Source organism: Nycticebus coucang, chromosome 2 (genome assembly GCF_027406575.1).
Source record: "Nycticebus coucang isolate mNycCou1 chromosome 2, mNycCou1.pri, whole genome shotgun sequence".
Lineage (NCBI taxonomy): Eukaryota > Metazoa > Chordata > Mammalia > Primates > Lorisidae > Nycticebus > Nycticebus coucang.
The window spans coordinates 78,566,202-78,579,291 of record NC_069781.1 but is presented as its reverse complement, the minus strand read 5'-3'; the positions used below and the strand labels follow the sequence as shown (position 1 = coordinate 78,579,291).

The following is a 13,090-nucleotide window of genomic DNA, read 5'->3' as shown; positions in this document are numbered from 1 at the left end:
CTGCCAAACAACAATGACAACTACAACCAAATAATAGCCAGGCATTGTGGTGGGTGCCTGTAGTCTCAGCTACTTGGGAGGCCAAGGCAAGAGAATTGCTTAAACCCAAAAGTTTGAGGTTGCTGTGAGCTGTGATGCCATGGCACTCTACCAAGGGCAACAGCTTGAGGCTCTGTCTCAAAAAAAAAAAAAAAAAGAGAAAACCTCCTCCTATATTCCTAAAATTACATGGTAATATTGCATGTGATAGGGCTATAACAAAGGTCTTCTCATCGTTTGCTAAGGTTGATTCACTTGATCAGGCTAGCCACACCAGAAGGTAGGCCACTTTTGGTTCACAAGTTAATTCTGATCCATGGGTAGTGGCTATGCTGATACGAATTTTGAGACTATGTCCAACCTCCAGGTGAAAGAATGCTGTAGTTGATTAGTTATGCCTGCCATGAGTGCAGCTATAGGAAGGGATTCCATATGTGCTAACCTGTTTGTAGTCCTCAAGCTAGGAAGGTTTCCAATTTCTTCTAGGTTCTATTTGCATTTTTTTATAGCTGTGAGCCAAGAAGAAAATGAGGGTTGACCTGTCAAGAAACTGAGAATCACTTACCAGGGCCAGTACTAGGGTGAGGCAAGTGAAGTAGACACGGTACAAAATGTGAGGAGGCATTCACTGTCAGGGTCAGAGAGTATAGAATCAGCATTTCCATGACCCTGAGTGAGCACCTCTCTCAATTTTGTGCCCTGGGTTTCTCATTTTTTTCACCCTAACCCTAGTCACTGCATTGTGTGCTAGAGGCTCTACACTCTATCATTTATATAGAGGGAAACATGTAGAAACAAAATGTTCAGGGGAGAAAACAGTACCTACTGCATTGTTGTAAAAACTTCCATAAAGAAGACATTCTCACTTGCTATTGTCATACATGATGGTTACTTATCTGAAAGTCAAGTCAGTAGCAGCAACACAGTTCAGAAAAACACCCCCAAAAGTCAGAGGTTCACTGGCTGATGAAACAGGGAGCATAGTTAACTGTTAATCGGCCTTTGCCTTTTAAAAACTAAGACCCCAGCTGTATGGCCCTTAGGGTTATTCCAGTAAAGTAACTCAACTGTTGTTACATTGAGGTTAATGTCCTTTATGTAAAAACCTCCGAATGGTTAAAAAGAAAAGAAAATTGTAAGATTTGAAGACCAGTTGCTCAGGGTGGTCCTTTCCAAATGAATGGCAGCCAGAACCTCTCCTGGGAGGAATCGCAGCCTTGGTGAGGACCTGAAGCCTGGCTTCTTCATTTCCACATTATGGATTCTTGTGGTCTAAGTCTGGTCCCCCTATTCTCTGGACTTATGCTGTGATCTCTTTCAGAATATTTCTTCCAACGTGCTGGAGGAGTCTGCGGTCTCGGATGACACCCTGTCGCCTGACGAGGACGGGGTGTGCTCCGGTCGGTACTTCACCGAGAGTGGCCTGGTGGGCCTCCTGGAGCAGGCTGCAGAGCTCTTCAGCACGGTCAGTGCCAGCAGGCATCCCAGGGCATGGCCGCGTGTGCCCCGGCTGGACTCAGGGTGCTGTGAATGCCCTAACTTAACAGCCCAGGCAGCTCTACTTCCCCAGGACACATGCCAGGGTATGCAGGGCAGGGGATGAGCCTGGGGAAGACTTTGATGTATGCAAATTGCTTCAGCTCCCAGAGGGAGGTGAGAGTGCCTTTCATCATGGTAATATTCTAGTTTTCACTGCATGCCCATTGGCTGGGCAGCAATTTCACAGTATTATTTCCACTTAACAGGGGTGGAAATGAAGCCGCAGAGAGGTGGAATGGCTTGCCCAGTGTTACACAATAAATGATGAGACATGTTCTCCCTGCCTTTTCCCTTTAATAGAGAAAAAAGTGGGCGGAGCCACTTGGAGGAGAGGGAAGGAATACACAGACTGTGTCTTTCCCTCCTGACAAATGAGTAACCCTCAGATCTTTACAGATCAGGAGCAGCTTAGGGAAGAGTGAGAACAGAAATCGCTAAGACTTTCCTCATTAACTTAATGTGGGTCTAAACATTCCTAATAAGAGAAACAATACATAGATTAAGTCACTGAGTTTCAGGGCAAGAGGGAAAGTCTTTTGTCGGTTTTCTTTTTTAATAACACCCCTCCTCCTTTAATTTTTAAGCCAAGTAAATATTCAGTATTACACTGTATTTATCTGATCCAGTTTTGTTTTATCCCCATATTCTTCTTTATTTTCTACTTTTCATTTCCAAGTTTCCTCCCCATAATGTCTATGTATTTTAATTATGTTTTCTTTTTTCTTGCTTTCTTTTTCAGGATTCAGAAAATGGCTAATATACTCTCCTTTTTCCTCAAATTCAAGAAAATTAGTTAGTTAGAATCTTCACTAACTCCCGTGAGGCATACATTTAGCATCTGTCTGAAGGACCTCTGATGAAATTTAAAAACACCAAAGCTGCTTCCCTGAATTACTCTTAGCCTCTGCTGCCAAACTCCTTTTTTTCCCCAAAAAAATCTGCATACAGAACCACTTAGTGATGGGTCTAGGTCAGCTTGAATTGCTAACACCTGTCCCATAGATGCTCGGCCATCCCTTCCTGCTGTGTAAAATCCTGTGTCTCAACACTAAATCCACCCTCCAGTGCATTCTCTGGACAATGAACTCCTGTTGCTCTTCTTGAGTTTCCAGTGGATTAAATTCTCTCTATCCTCCTCTCCTCTTTCCAAGGGAGGATTATATGAGACAGTTAACGAGGTCTACAAGCTGGTAATCCCCATCCTGGAAGCACATCGAGACTTCCGAAAGCTGACCTCCACTCACAACAAGCTGCAGAAGGCTTTCGACAACATCATTAGCAAGGTAGCTGGGGACCCTGGCTAGCAGGTCCTATTACCTGGTGGAAGGTGACCCTGTCCTAGAGATGCTTAGCCCTCCTTCCCCTCTGGGGAGGGATTTATCTTGAGCACTTCATTTTATTTATTTATTTATTTAGAGACAGAGTCTCACTATGTTGTCCTGGGTAGAGTGCTGTGGTGTCACGGCTCACAGCAACCTCCAACTCCTGGGCTTAAGCGATTCTCTTGCCTCAACCTCCCAAGTAGCTGGGACTACAGACACCCGCCACAACACCCGGCTATTTTTTGGTTGTGGTTGTCATTGTTGTTTGGCAAACCCGGGCTAGAATTGAACCCACCAGCTCTGGTGTATGTGGCTGGCGCCCTAGCCACTGAGCTACAGGTGCTGAGCCAAAATTACATCTTCCTTAAAGGAATAATTTCTGTTTACATCGACCATAGGAATAAAATGCTTTGTAACCCAGTAAAAGACTCCTGCATTTGCAACCCAGTGGATCCTCAGGAATTATATAACTAAAGAGAGATTTTCATATTTTGTTCATCAGGATCATAAGAGAATGTTTGGAACCTACTTCCGAGTTGGTTTCTATGGATCCAAATTTGGGGATTTAGATGAGCAGGAATTTGTTTACAAAGAGCCTGCAATTACCAAGCTTCCTGAGATCTCCCACAGACTAGAGGTAAGAAAAATGATTCTGTGGCTTGACATTGTATACTTGACCAAAACAAGTTAGACTGGGTCAATACCCAAAATAAGTCAATAAATAATAAATCATGGATTCATCATTGATCTCTGCATACATTTTTCCACTTTGCATTTATAATATAATCATGAGGTAAAGGAAGATTTGGCTAGTTTACCCCTAAGATCCTGTATATGCTTTTCAAAGTTTGTGAATTATATGGAAAATATATATTTTCAAATCTATGCAAAATTGACTCAATGTCATGTCCTTTCTTATCACTCTCTCCATGTAACTAATATATTCTAACAGGTGAAAAATTCAGTTTTTCAGCATGAAGGCTATCCTTCACTTTAATCTGGCTGCATTACTGAATCACTCCTAGAAAATGGTGTGGCCATCCTTTTGGTGTCACTGGACAACACGTTCCATTCTGATACAGAGCTACTTGATCAGCCCCAACTCCAATCTGCTGTGGACACTGGGTCCACAATGTAACAGAAAAGAATAGCAGGTTCTTTGGAAGAAAGGCCAAAAGGATGGAGGAAAGATTAACACCCTGAAGAAACATTAGGAAAAAGAAAACAGCTGGTGAAAGGGCCAAAAACTAAACTCAGGAAGAAAGAAAAAGGGTGCTTCCACAGCAAAACCCTCTCAGGCTGAGTGACTGGGGTCTGCGGACCCTCTGACAATTAACCAAAGATGCCTTCCTATGCTTTCTTGCTGTTGTTTTCAATGTATGCCCTCTTACTAAAGCTGTAAGACTTCCTAATTACACTTTGCTCTAACTCACCGTGCCAAGTAAGATAAGAGACTTTCATCTTTACTCAAAGAAGCCATCCCCCAGAGCAGCTGAGTGAGTTACCCGAAGTTATTCAGTACCTGAGAAAGAGAATAAGCAACTAGTTCTCTAGACCACTGGTTTTCTAATGTGTTCCCTCCTTAGAATGAGAGGTATGTATTTTGTCTTCTTGTGCACTGTAATTTGCCACAACGTAGGAAGCCTGGTAATCTCCAAGTTCCCCGGGTACAAAAAATGAGAAGTAAAGAGCCTGATAACCCCAGGAGATGCCTCAGGAAATATGATGATGTTGGTTGAATTAGAAGGCAAGCACATGTATTTTACGGAAGCATATTATCAGTTGACAGCGCTGAACTTCCTTATGTTTTTATTTCTGTTTCAGGAAATGCAGAAATTAGCTCAGAGGGACTCTCAATAATCAATGAGCAGATTCTACCTTGCACTTGTTCCAAACTTTATATCACTTCTGAGAAGACAAAGAGTGGCATGATGTTAAACTAACTGTCAGTTCTTCTTACCTAGGGATTTTATGGTCAGTGTTTTGGCGCAGAATTTGTGGAAGTGATAAAAGACTCCACTCCTGTGGACAAAAGCAAGTTGGATCCAAACAAGGTATTAAAAAATTGCAGACATTAGCCATAGGTTCTAAATCCCTTTTTCCTATCCTGAAAACCCAAAATGACCTCTTCTATCGGGATTTCCAAGTCATGTAAATGCAGCCAAACATTTTTGTCTAGGGTTCAGCTATAAATTGGTCAAATCTTAAAGAAAAACATACTCAAACACCAGAATCATAATAGGAGCTACTGTTTATTAAGTACCAACTGTCTGGAACTGAATTAGGCCCTTTACATACATCGTTTCATTTCATCCTCCATCAGTCTTTCCAAGTAGGTTTTGTTGTTCCCATTTTACAGATGAGAAAACTGAGGCCTAAAAAGGGCCAGCATCTTTCCAAGATCATGCAAGTGGAAGAGCCAATACTCAAACTTAGGGTCTGTTGTCCCTGAACCTGTACTGCTAATCACTGCTCTTTAATGCCTTTCTATAGAACTTTTAAAGTCTCCATTTAAAACATGTTTAAATGTTGCAGACTCTCTGACAGTAATTAGTGGAGCTCTTCTTTAGTCTCCAAGCACTCCTTTTAGCCAAGTGTAGGATCCCTGTGCTGTCAAGGGAATGATACAAAAGGCTTGGTCTTCTGTTTCCTCACTTTCTCATGGGCACATGGTCCATTTTGCCCCAAACTGGGTGTATTGCAGTAGCTTCTGTGGTTAGCTCCAACCCGACAAGTTAGAGGCTCAGTCCTCCTCAAGGCTGCCCTTACTTCAGACATCAGGCTCCAGGGGAGCTCCTGGGCCAACCACACTTCTGACCAGCCAGCTACAAATTCGGGAGTTTCTATAGTCATTTCAATGAATTATCTTAAAATTAGATAATTCATTGAAATGACTCACCTAAGTACTATACTTATGATTACAGTTTTATATAAAGGTATACAGAGGGCAAGGTCTGGGATGGGACATAGTTTCTGTACTCTCTCCCTCGAAATCCAGGCACATCACTTTCCTGGCACGTCAATGTGTTCACCAACCAGCAAGTGCCACCAAGTCGCAGTGTCCAGAGTTTTTGTTGGGGTTTCCTTATGCAGATATGATTCCAGCTCCTCTCCTCTCTGTGGAGGTGAGGTTAGCCCAAAGTTCCAAGCTTCTAATTGCATGATTGGTCTTTTTGATGACCTCTTGGCATCCTAAAGCTGTCTAGGAGCCTGCCAAGAGTCACCTCATTAGCATAACAAAGGTACACCTATGACTCAGGAAATTCCCACTTTTTGAAGCTCTGTGCCAGGAAATGAGAACAAGGACCAGACATATTCTTTATTCCCCAGGGCGATACCTGCCTGCCCAGCCATGCCACACACAGATATGTCCATGAATGAGCTCTCTCTGCTGGAAATAATGCAATGCAAGTACAAGGTATTATTAAGGGCCCAGGGAACGGAGGGCCAACTGCCATCTGGAAAACGTACAAAATGAAAACACAAACTCTTCTTTCAGTTCTGTCTTCCAGGGTATTATGAGAATGATGCAAGTCAGGAAGAAATTGCCAAATTTAAGAGTTTATTTTTTTCTACATCTTTCAGAACACTTGCTTGCTAAAGATACATTTCCTAGCCTAGGTTTGAAAGCAATGTCTGTGGTGAGAGTTGGACTAAGCTTCAGACAGAAATGTTTGGGGTCCTTGGAAGATCAGATTGTCTGTGTGCCCACAGTGATCTGTGCACAGCACAGCTATATAAAATCACCAGTGACCTCCCTGACACAGAGTGTTCTTTTCCCCTCCTTTAATGTTCCCAAAGTAGGTGTAAGAGCTTGGAATGAGAGTCTAAATCCAAAATCACAGCCAGATTTCATTATGCTAAACAGTGATTTACAGTCTGAGGTCAGCGACCCACCCACCTCCTTCAGTGTGTGGGTGTCCTACTGTCTGTGCTCACTGTCACCCTTTTTTTTAAAGAGGCCTTCTTCCTTAATAAGTTCCCTCTTCACTCTGCATGTGTATGTGGAAGCCGGGATAGGGGGTGTTTCAAGGAGGTAAGTGGGTCACTACAAAAGTTTTGAGATAGACTGTTACAGTCCATTATTTCACTCCAAGAAACACAGTTGAAGGCGGTGCCTGTGGCTCAGCGGGTAGGGTGCCGGTCCCATATGCCGGAGGTGGCGGGTTCAAACCCAGCCCCGGCCAAATTAAAAAAAAAAAAAAAGAAACACAGTTGACAGGTTCCTTTCTGATTCACCCCTGCAAGTTTCAGCTTGCCTGGCTCATCGGTGTTGCTGGGAGGGCTTTTTTTGTTTCTATCTGTGTGGATTTTACATTTCTTGATTTTTGTGTATCTCAGAACTTTTGTAATGACCCACAAATATGCAGTGAAATTCACTGTTTTGATGTTTAGCTCTGTGAGTTTTGACAAACACGTGTAACCAGCACCACCATGGAGAGAGAAGAGGTCTGTCACTCCAGAATACTTTCCTGCGCCCCTCTGTAGTCATTCTGTACTTTCACCCGCTGGCAGTCACTGGTCTGCCTTCCGTCCTGTAGGCTTGCCTTTTCCAGATCTTATCACACAGCAAATGAATGGAATCCTACAGCCTTTTGAGTCTGGCTTTTTTCACTGAGCATGATCCATCGGAGCCTCACCCCTGTTGCAACGGTCCTTTCCTTTGTTCTGTTGTGTGGACGTGCTACCATTTGTTTATCAGGGGACATCTGGGTTCTTTCTAGTTGATTCTGTTATGAATCATGTTGCTGTAGATGATTGCATACAGGTTTTTGTATGGACACGTTTTCATTTCTCTTGAGGACACTGCAGGAGTAGGATTGCTGGGTTGTTGGTCACGGCTGGCTGTTGGTTTAAGAAACTGCCAGGGTGTTTTGTAAAGTAGTCTTATGTTTTGCCTTCCTACTGTTCACGAATGAAAGTCTCAGCTGCTCTCTGTCCTTGCCAACACTTGGTATTGTTAGTTTTTTTTTAGTTTGGCTTCATAAGCATGCAGTGGTCATAGTCACCCTGAAAAGGAAAGTTTTTGCCTCTGAAATAGCAGTTTGCAAACTCTCATACCAAGGCTTCTGTTGGATCAGTTTGCTCTGCTAGGAGGGGGCAGGCAGCGCACCTGCCTCTTCCCACAGGCACGTTGTCCTCTCCTGCTCAGGGTCCTGGGGCTCCCTGGGCTTGTGGAGAAAGACTGGCAGCCGGCGGAATTCTCTCCTTCTGCTCTCCGTGTCTGCAGCTTTTCTGAGCTGGGAGGGGCGGTGCCCTGCGCTGTGTTCCAGCATGCCCCTCCAGTGCCTTGCAGAATGGCTCATCTCCTTCCCTCGCCCTTTCTGCCTCAGGCCTACATACAGATCACTTTCGTGGAGCCCTACTTTGATGAGTATGAGATGAAAGACCGGGTCACCTACTTTGAGAAGAATTTCAATCTGAGAAGGTTCATGTACACCACCCCCTTCACCCTGGAGGGACGGCCTCGGGGAGAGCTACACGAGCAGCACAGAAGGAACACAGTCCTGACCACCATGCACGCCTTCCCCTACATCAAGACCAGGATCAGTGTCATCCAGAAGGAGGAGGTAATGGCTCCCACAGGGAACGGCCACCACTGGACAGGTGGACCTGGGTGGCCTCCCAGGAGGACACGGAAACCTGCACACTCCTTCATGGCAGGCTAGAGTAAAAACAAAGCGGGACATACTTAAAATAGGACAATGTGATTATCCTTTCACTCTCATGGTGCCAGGAATACCCTGTAGGCAGCTACATATTTTATAGCACTATTTATATTAAATATTTAATATTTTAAAGTTATACCTTTAGTATAATGTTTACATATTTAATTATAATATTTAATATATTTATATTCTAATTATAAACATGTACATATTTAAATTTTAAATATTTTATATAAAATTTTTATATATTTAAAAGCCCATAGGTGATTCAAATATACATGTGTTGTTTTTTTGTTTGTTTGTTTGTTTTTTGAGACAGAGCCTCAAGCTATTGCCCTGGGTAGAGTGCCTTGGCATCATAGCTCACAGCAACCTCAAATTCCTGGGCTCAAGCGAGTCTCCTGTCTCCACCTGGGAGTAGCTGGGACTACAGGCGCCTGCCACAACGCCTGGCTATTTTTTGGTTCCAGCCATCATTGTTGTTTGGCAGGCCTGGTCTGGATTCAAACCTGCCAGCTCAGGTGTATGTGGCTGGCGCCTTAGCCACTTGAGCCACAGGCGCCAAGCCTACATGTGTTGTTAATTATTAGGGAAGGGATCCACAAATTTGCAGCCACAGCAAGATGGTGGTGAGCTGCAGGAAGGGCACCATGCCAGATAGACCAGTAGGCCAATTGGCTTCTAGTGCCCACTTCCTCCTGTGACTTTGCATAAGCAAATTATCTTTAGTTTCTTCATTTATGCATTAGCAGGAAAGACCTCTATGTTCAATAGAAGTCCCTACTCATTAAAAAAAAAAAAAAAGTCCCTACTCATTTTATTTATTTATTTATTTTTAAGTCACTGTCTCTTGCTTTCAAGACCATACTCATTTTAATAGGACTGGTCAAGAAAGTCGGGCGGTGCCTGTGGCTCAGTCGGTAAGGCGCCGGCCCCATATACTGAGGGTGGCAGGTTCAAACCCCGCCCCAGCCAAACTGCAACAAAAAATAGCCGGGCATTGTGGCGGGCGCCTGTAGTCCCAGCTACTCGGGAGGCTGAGGCAAGAGAATCGCTTAAGCCCAGGAGTTGGAGGTTGCTGTGAGCTGTGTGATGCCACGGCACTCTACTGAGGGCCATAAAGTGAAACTCTGTCTCTACAAAAAAAAAAAAAAAAGAAAGTCTCTAGCCATAGAATGATTCAGAATTATACATGCCATTAGTATTTCATTTTTCTTTAAAACACATACATGTACCTTTATTTGGCTTTTTTTTTTTTTGTAAAGACAGAGTCTCACTTTACCGCCTCAGGTAGAGTGCCGTGGCATCACACGGCTCACAGCAACCTCTAACGCCTGGGCTTACGCGATTCTCTTGCCTCAGCCTCCCGAGCAGTATTTGGCATTTTTTTATAAAGGGCCACAAACTTCTCTGTGATTATGGGTTGGCTGATAACAATTCAGCATTTTTGTTTGTTTGTGTTCTGTAAAGCAGAACAAGGGGTTAAAGGTCCTTGTTAAGCAACAGGAGAGCAAAAGGCTTTTGGATTTTTATAATTTTTCCCCTAGCCTTTTGCAGTTAGCTTGTACACATCTAATATGACAGGAATTTTTATAGCAACTCACTTTCATAATGCTCAAGCATTCCGTTTGGTTTTGGTGGAAACAACTTTTTCTTTCCACACCTATAGTTTATTAGTTTATACGTGATTTAATTAGATTAGGTCATTAAAATAACAAGCATAATAGGCATAATCAAGGTGGTGAACAAACACAGGTGAATTGTCGGGAATCTACACCTCATCAGTAGAGCAGAAGTTGCTGAGCTAACTAGAGAGCCGCACACCAGCTAGTGTGCTGCAAAGTCACAGTGTGGGTCTCCCAGAGGGTGGAGAAAGCCTGACCTAGCGACCCAGTCAAGGGGAGGCAGGTTTAGAAGATACCTCCTGTACTTCTTATTGTTGGACTTTTGAACACAGAAACATGTTGATCATAGCACAAAAATAAACTCATGGTGGTTTGGCTCTGTAGCTAAGTGGCTAGGGCACCAGTCACATACACCAGGGCTGGTGGGCTCGAACCCAGCCTGAGCCCGCCAAACAACAATGGCAACTACAACAAAAAATAGCCAGGCGTTGTGGCGGGCACCTGTAGTCCCAGCTATTTGGGATGCTGAGGCAGGAGAATCACTTAAGCCCAAGAGTTGGAGGTTGCGGTAAGTTATGATGCCATGGTACTCTATCGAGGACGACAAAGCAAGACTCTGTCTCAAAAAAATAAACTCATGGCACCAAAGAACATTCTTAAAACTTTTCTTGGCCATCTATAATTCCCTAAAAACTTCAGTGTATTTATCTGCTAGGGCTGCATAACCAAATATTAGAGATGGAATGGCTTCAGCAGTAGAAATGTATTGTCTTACAATCTAGAGGCTAGAAGTCCGAAATCAAGGTGTTGGCAGGGTTGGTTTCTTTTGAGGGCTCTGAGGGTCTGTTCCAGGCTTCTCTTCTTGGCTGTGGATGGCCATCTTCTCCCTGTGTCTGTTCTTATCATTTTCCCTCTATATACACTTGTGTCCAAATTTCTTCTTCTTATAAGGACACCACCCATATTGGATTAAGGTTTACCCTAATAACTAATTTTAACTTGATTATCTCTGTCAAGACCTTATCTCAAATAAAGTCACACTGTAAGTATTGGAGGTTAGGACTTCAACATATGAATTTAGGGGGGATAAAACTCTACATATAACATTCAGAAAGGACCCTCCCCAAAACCAGCATTACTTTTATTTTCTTTGAGACAGAGTCTTACTCTGTCACCCTGGGTAGAGTGCCATGGCATCATCATATCTCACAGCAACCTCAAACATTTTAGTTCAAGAGATCCTCTTGCTTCAGCCTCCCATGTACCTGGGACTATAGGCACCCATCATGACCCTGAGCTAGTTTCTCTATTTTTAGTAGCAATGAAATCTCACTCTTGCTTAGACTGTTCTCAGAGCTCAAGCAACCCACCCATCCTGGCCTCTCAGAGTGCTAGGATTATAGGCATGAGCCACCGGGCCCAGCCCTAAACCAGCGTAACTCAGCATAAAGTTAACAATTACATTGACCTTTAAGAGAATTCCATTTACTAGGACTTCACCTTACGGGTGAGTTGGAGAAGGCATAAGTGATGTCCAAAGTTTATGGTATTGCCAGGCATGGCAGCTCATGCTTGTAATCCTAGCACTCTGGGAGGCCGAGGCAGGTGGATTGCTTGAGCTCAGAAGTTCAAGACAACCCTGAGCAAGAATTAGACCCCACGTTTATTAAAACTAGAAAAACTAGCCAAGTGTTGTGGCGGGAGCCTATAGTCCCTGCTACTTTGGAGGCTGAGGCAAGAGGATTGCTTAAGCCCAAGAGTTTGAAGCTGCTGTGAGCTATGACACCAGGGTGCTTTACCCAGGGCAAAAGAATGAGACTCTGTCTCAAAACCAAACCACACCAAAACAAAACAAAAACCTTATGTTATAATGGAGATGGGGAAGAGAATCTTGAGTGCTGCGCTTCTAATGGCTTTCACAATTGTAAGTCGAGTAACTTGTTCAACAACAAGAAAGGAAATATGACGATGTAGAAACAACATGAAGTTTGAATCGACACATTACTGCAATCGAATCATGACCTCCACACTTACTACCTGTGTCATTTTAGTGCTGCTCACTTTACCTTACACATCTCCCTTTGCCTATAAAACACAGAGAATAAGGAGGTTGTTGAAATGAATAAATGACAAATGTTATGTAAAGTTCCCGGAACATAATAAGAATTCAAGAAATGTTAAGCCCTTTCTTCTTAACCTATTAAGATTGTTTTAAATTGGCTTGGCACCGGTAGCACAGTGGTTACCACCCCAGCCACATACACTGAGGCTCGCAGGTTCAAACCCAGCCCGGGGCAGTTAAGCAACAAAGACAACTGCAACAGAAAAATAGCCATGTGTTGTGGCGGCCACCTGTAGTCCCAGCTACTTGGGAGGCTGAGGCAAGAGAATCGCTTAAGCCCAAGAGTTTGAGGTTGCTGTGAGCTGTGACTCCACGGCACTCTACCAAGGCAACATAGTGAGACTCTGTCTCAAAAAAAAAAAAAAAAAAAGAAGATTGTTTTAAATTACTCCGGAAGTCTTTCCTTAGCTGCTTCCTCAAATCCAGGCAGGTGCCCTCTCTTTCACAGCTCCAGGTCCATCTATGGTATATGAGGCCAGACAGTGACTTGCCTACATTTATGTCTTATGTCCAGTTTGTTCTGACACCAATCGAAGTTGCCATTGAAGATATGAAGAAGAAGACGCTGCAGTTAGCAGTTGCCATTAACCAGGAGCCCCCTGATGCAAAGATGCTTCAAATGGTGCTGCAAGGCTCCGTAGGAGCTACTGTCAATCAGGTGAGCAAGATCAGCTGTTGGCAGCTGCTCTGGTTATCATAAGGCTGCACCCTCCTTCTTTGGGGTTGATGAGGACCCTGAGCGAGGTTTAGAGGCTTTTTGGGGTGCCTCTTCTC

General features: G+C 43.7%; 1 protein-coding gene and 1 long non-coding RNA gene across 4 annotated transcripts in view; one reads left to right on the top strand and one right to left on the bottom strand.

Annotated features, from left to right (window-relative positions):
• Window positions 1–13,090, bottom strand: part of LOC128573900 (uncharacterized) — a 48,249-nt gene that overhangs the window by 9,370 nt on the left and 25,789 nt on the right. The window lies entirely within an intron of this gene.
• The window catches only part of DOCK8 (dedicator of cytokinesis 8), a 225,013-nt gene that overhangs the window by 193,865 nt on the left and 18,058 nt on the right, over window positions 1–13,090 (top strand). For all 3 annotated transcript variants that reach the window (XM_053574373.1, XM_053574381.1, XM_053574391.1), the window contains 6 exons: window positions 1,361–1,504; window positions 2,730–2,861; window positions 3,403–3,537; window positions 4,865–4,954; window positions 8,234–8,470; window positions 12,831–12,974. In XM_053574373.1, coding sequence (XP_053430348.1) covers window positions 1,361–1,504; window positions 2,730–2,861; window positions 3,403–3,537; window positions 4,865–4,954; window positions 8,234–8,470; window positions 12,831–12,974 — 882 coding nt within the window. The remainder of the gene's footprint in view (window positions 1–1,360; window positions 1,505–2,729; window positions 2,862–3,402; window positions 3,538–4,864; window positions 4,955–8,233; window positions 8,471–12,830; window positions 12,975–13,090) is intronic.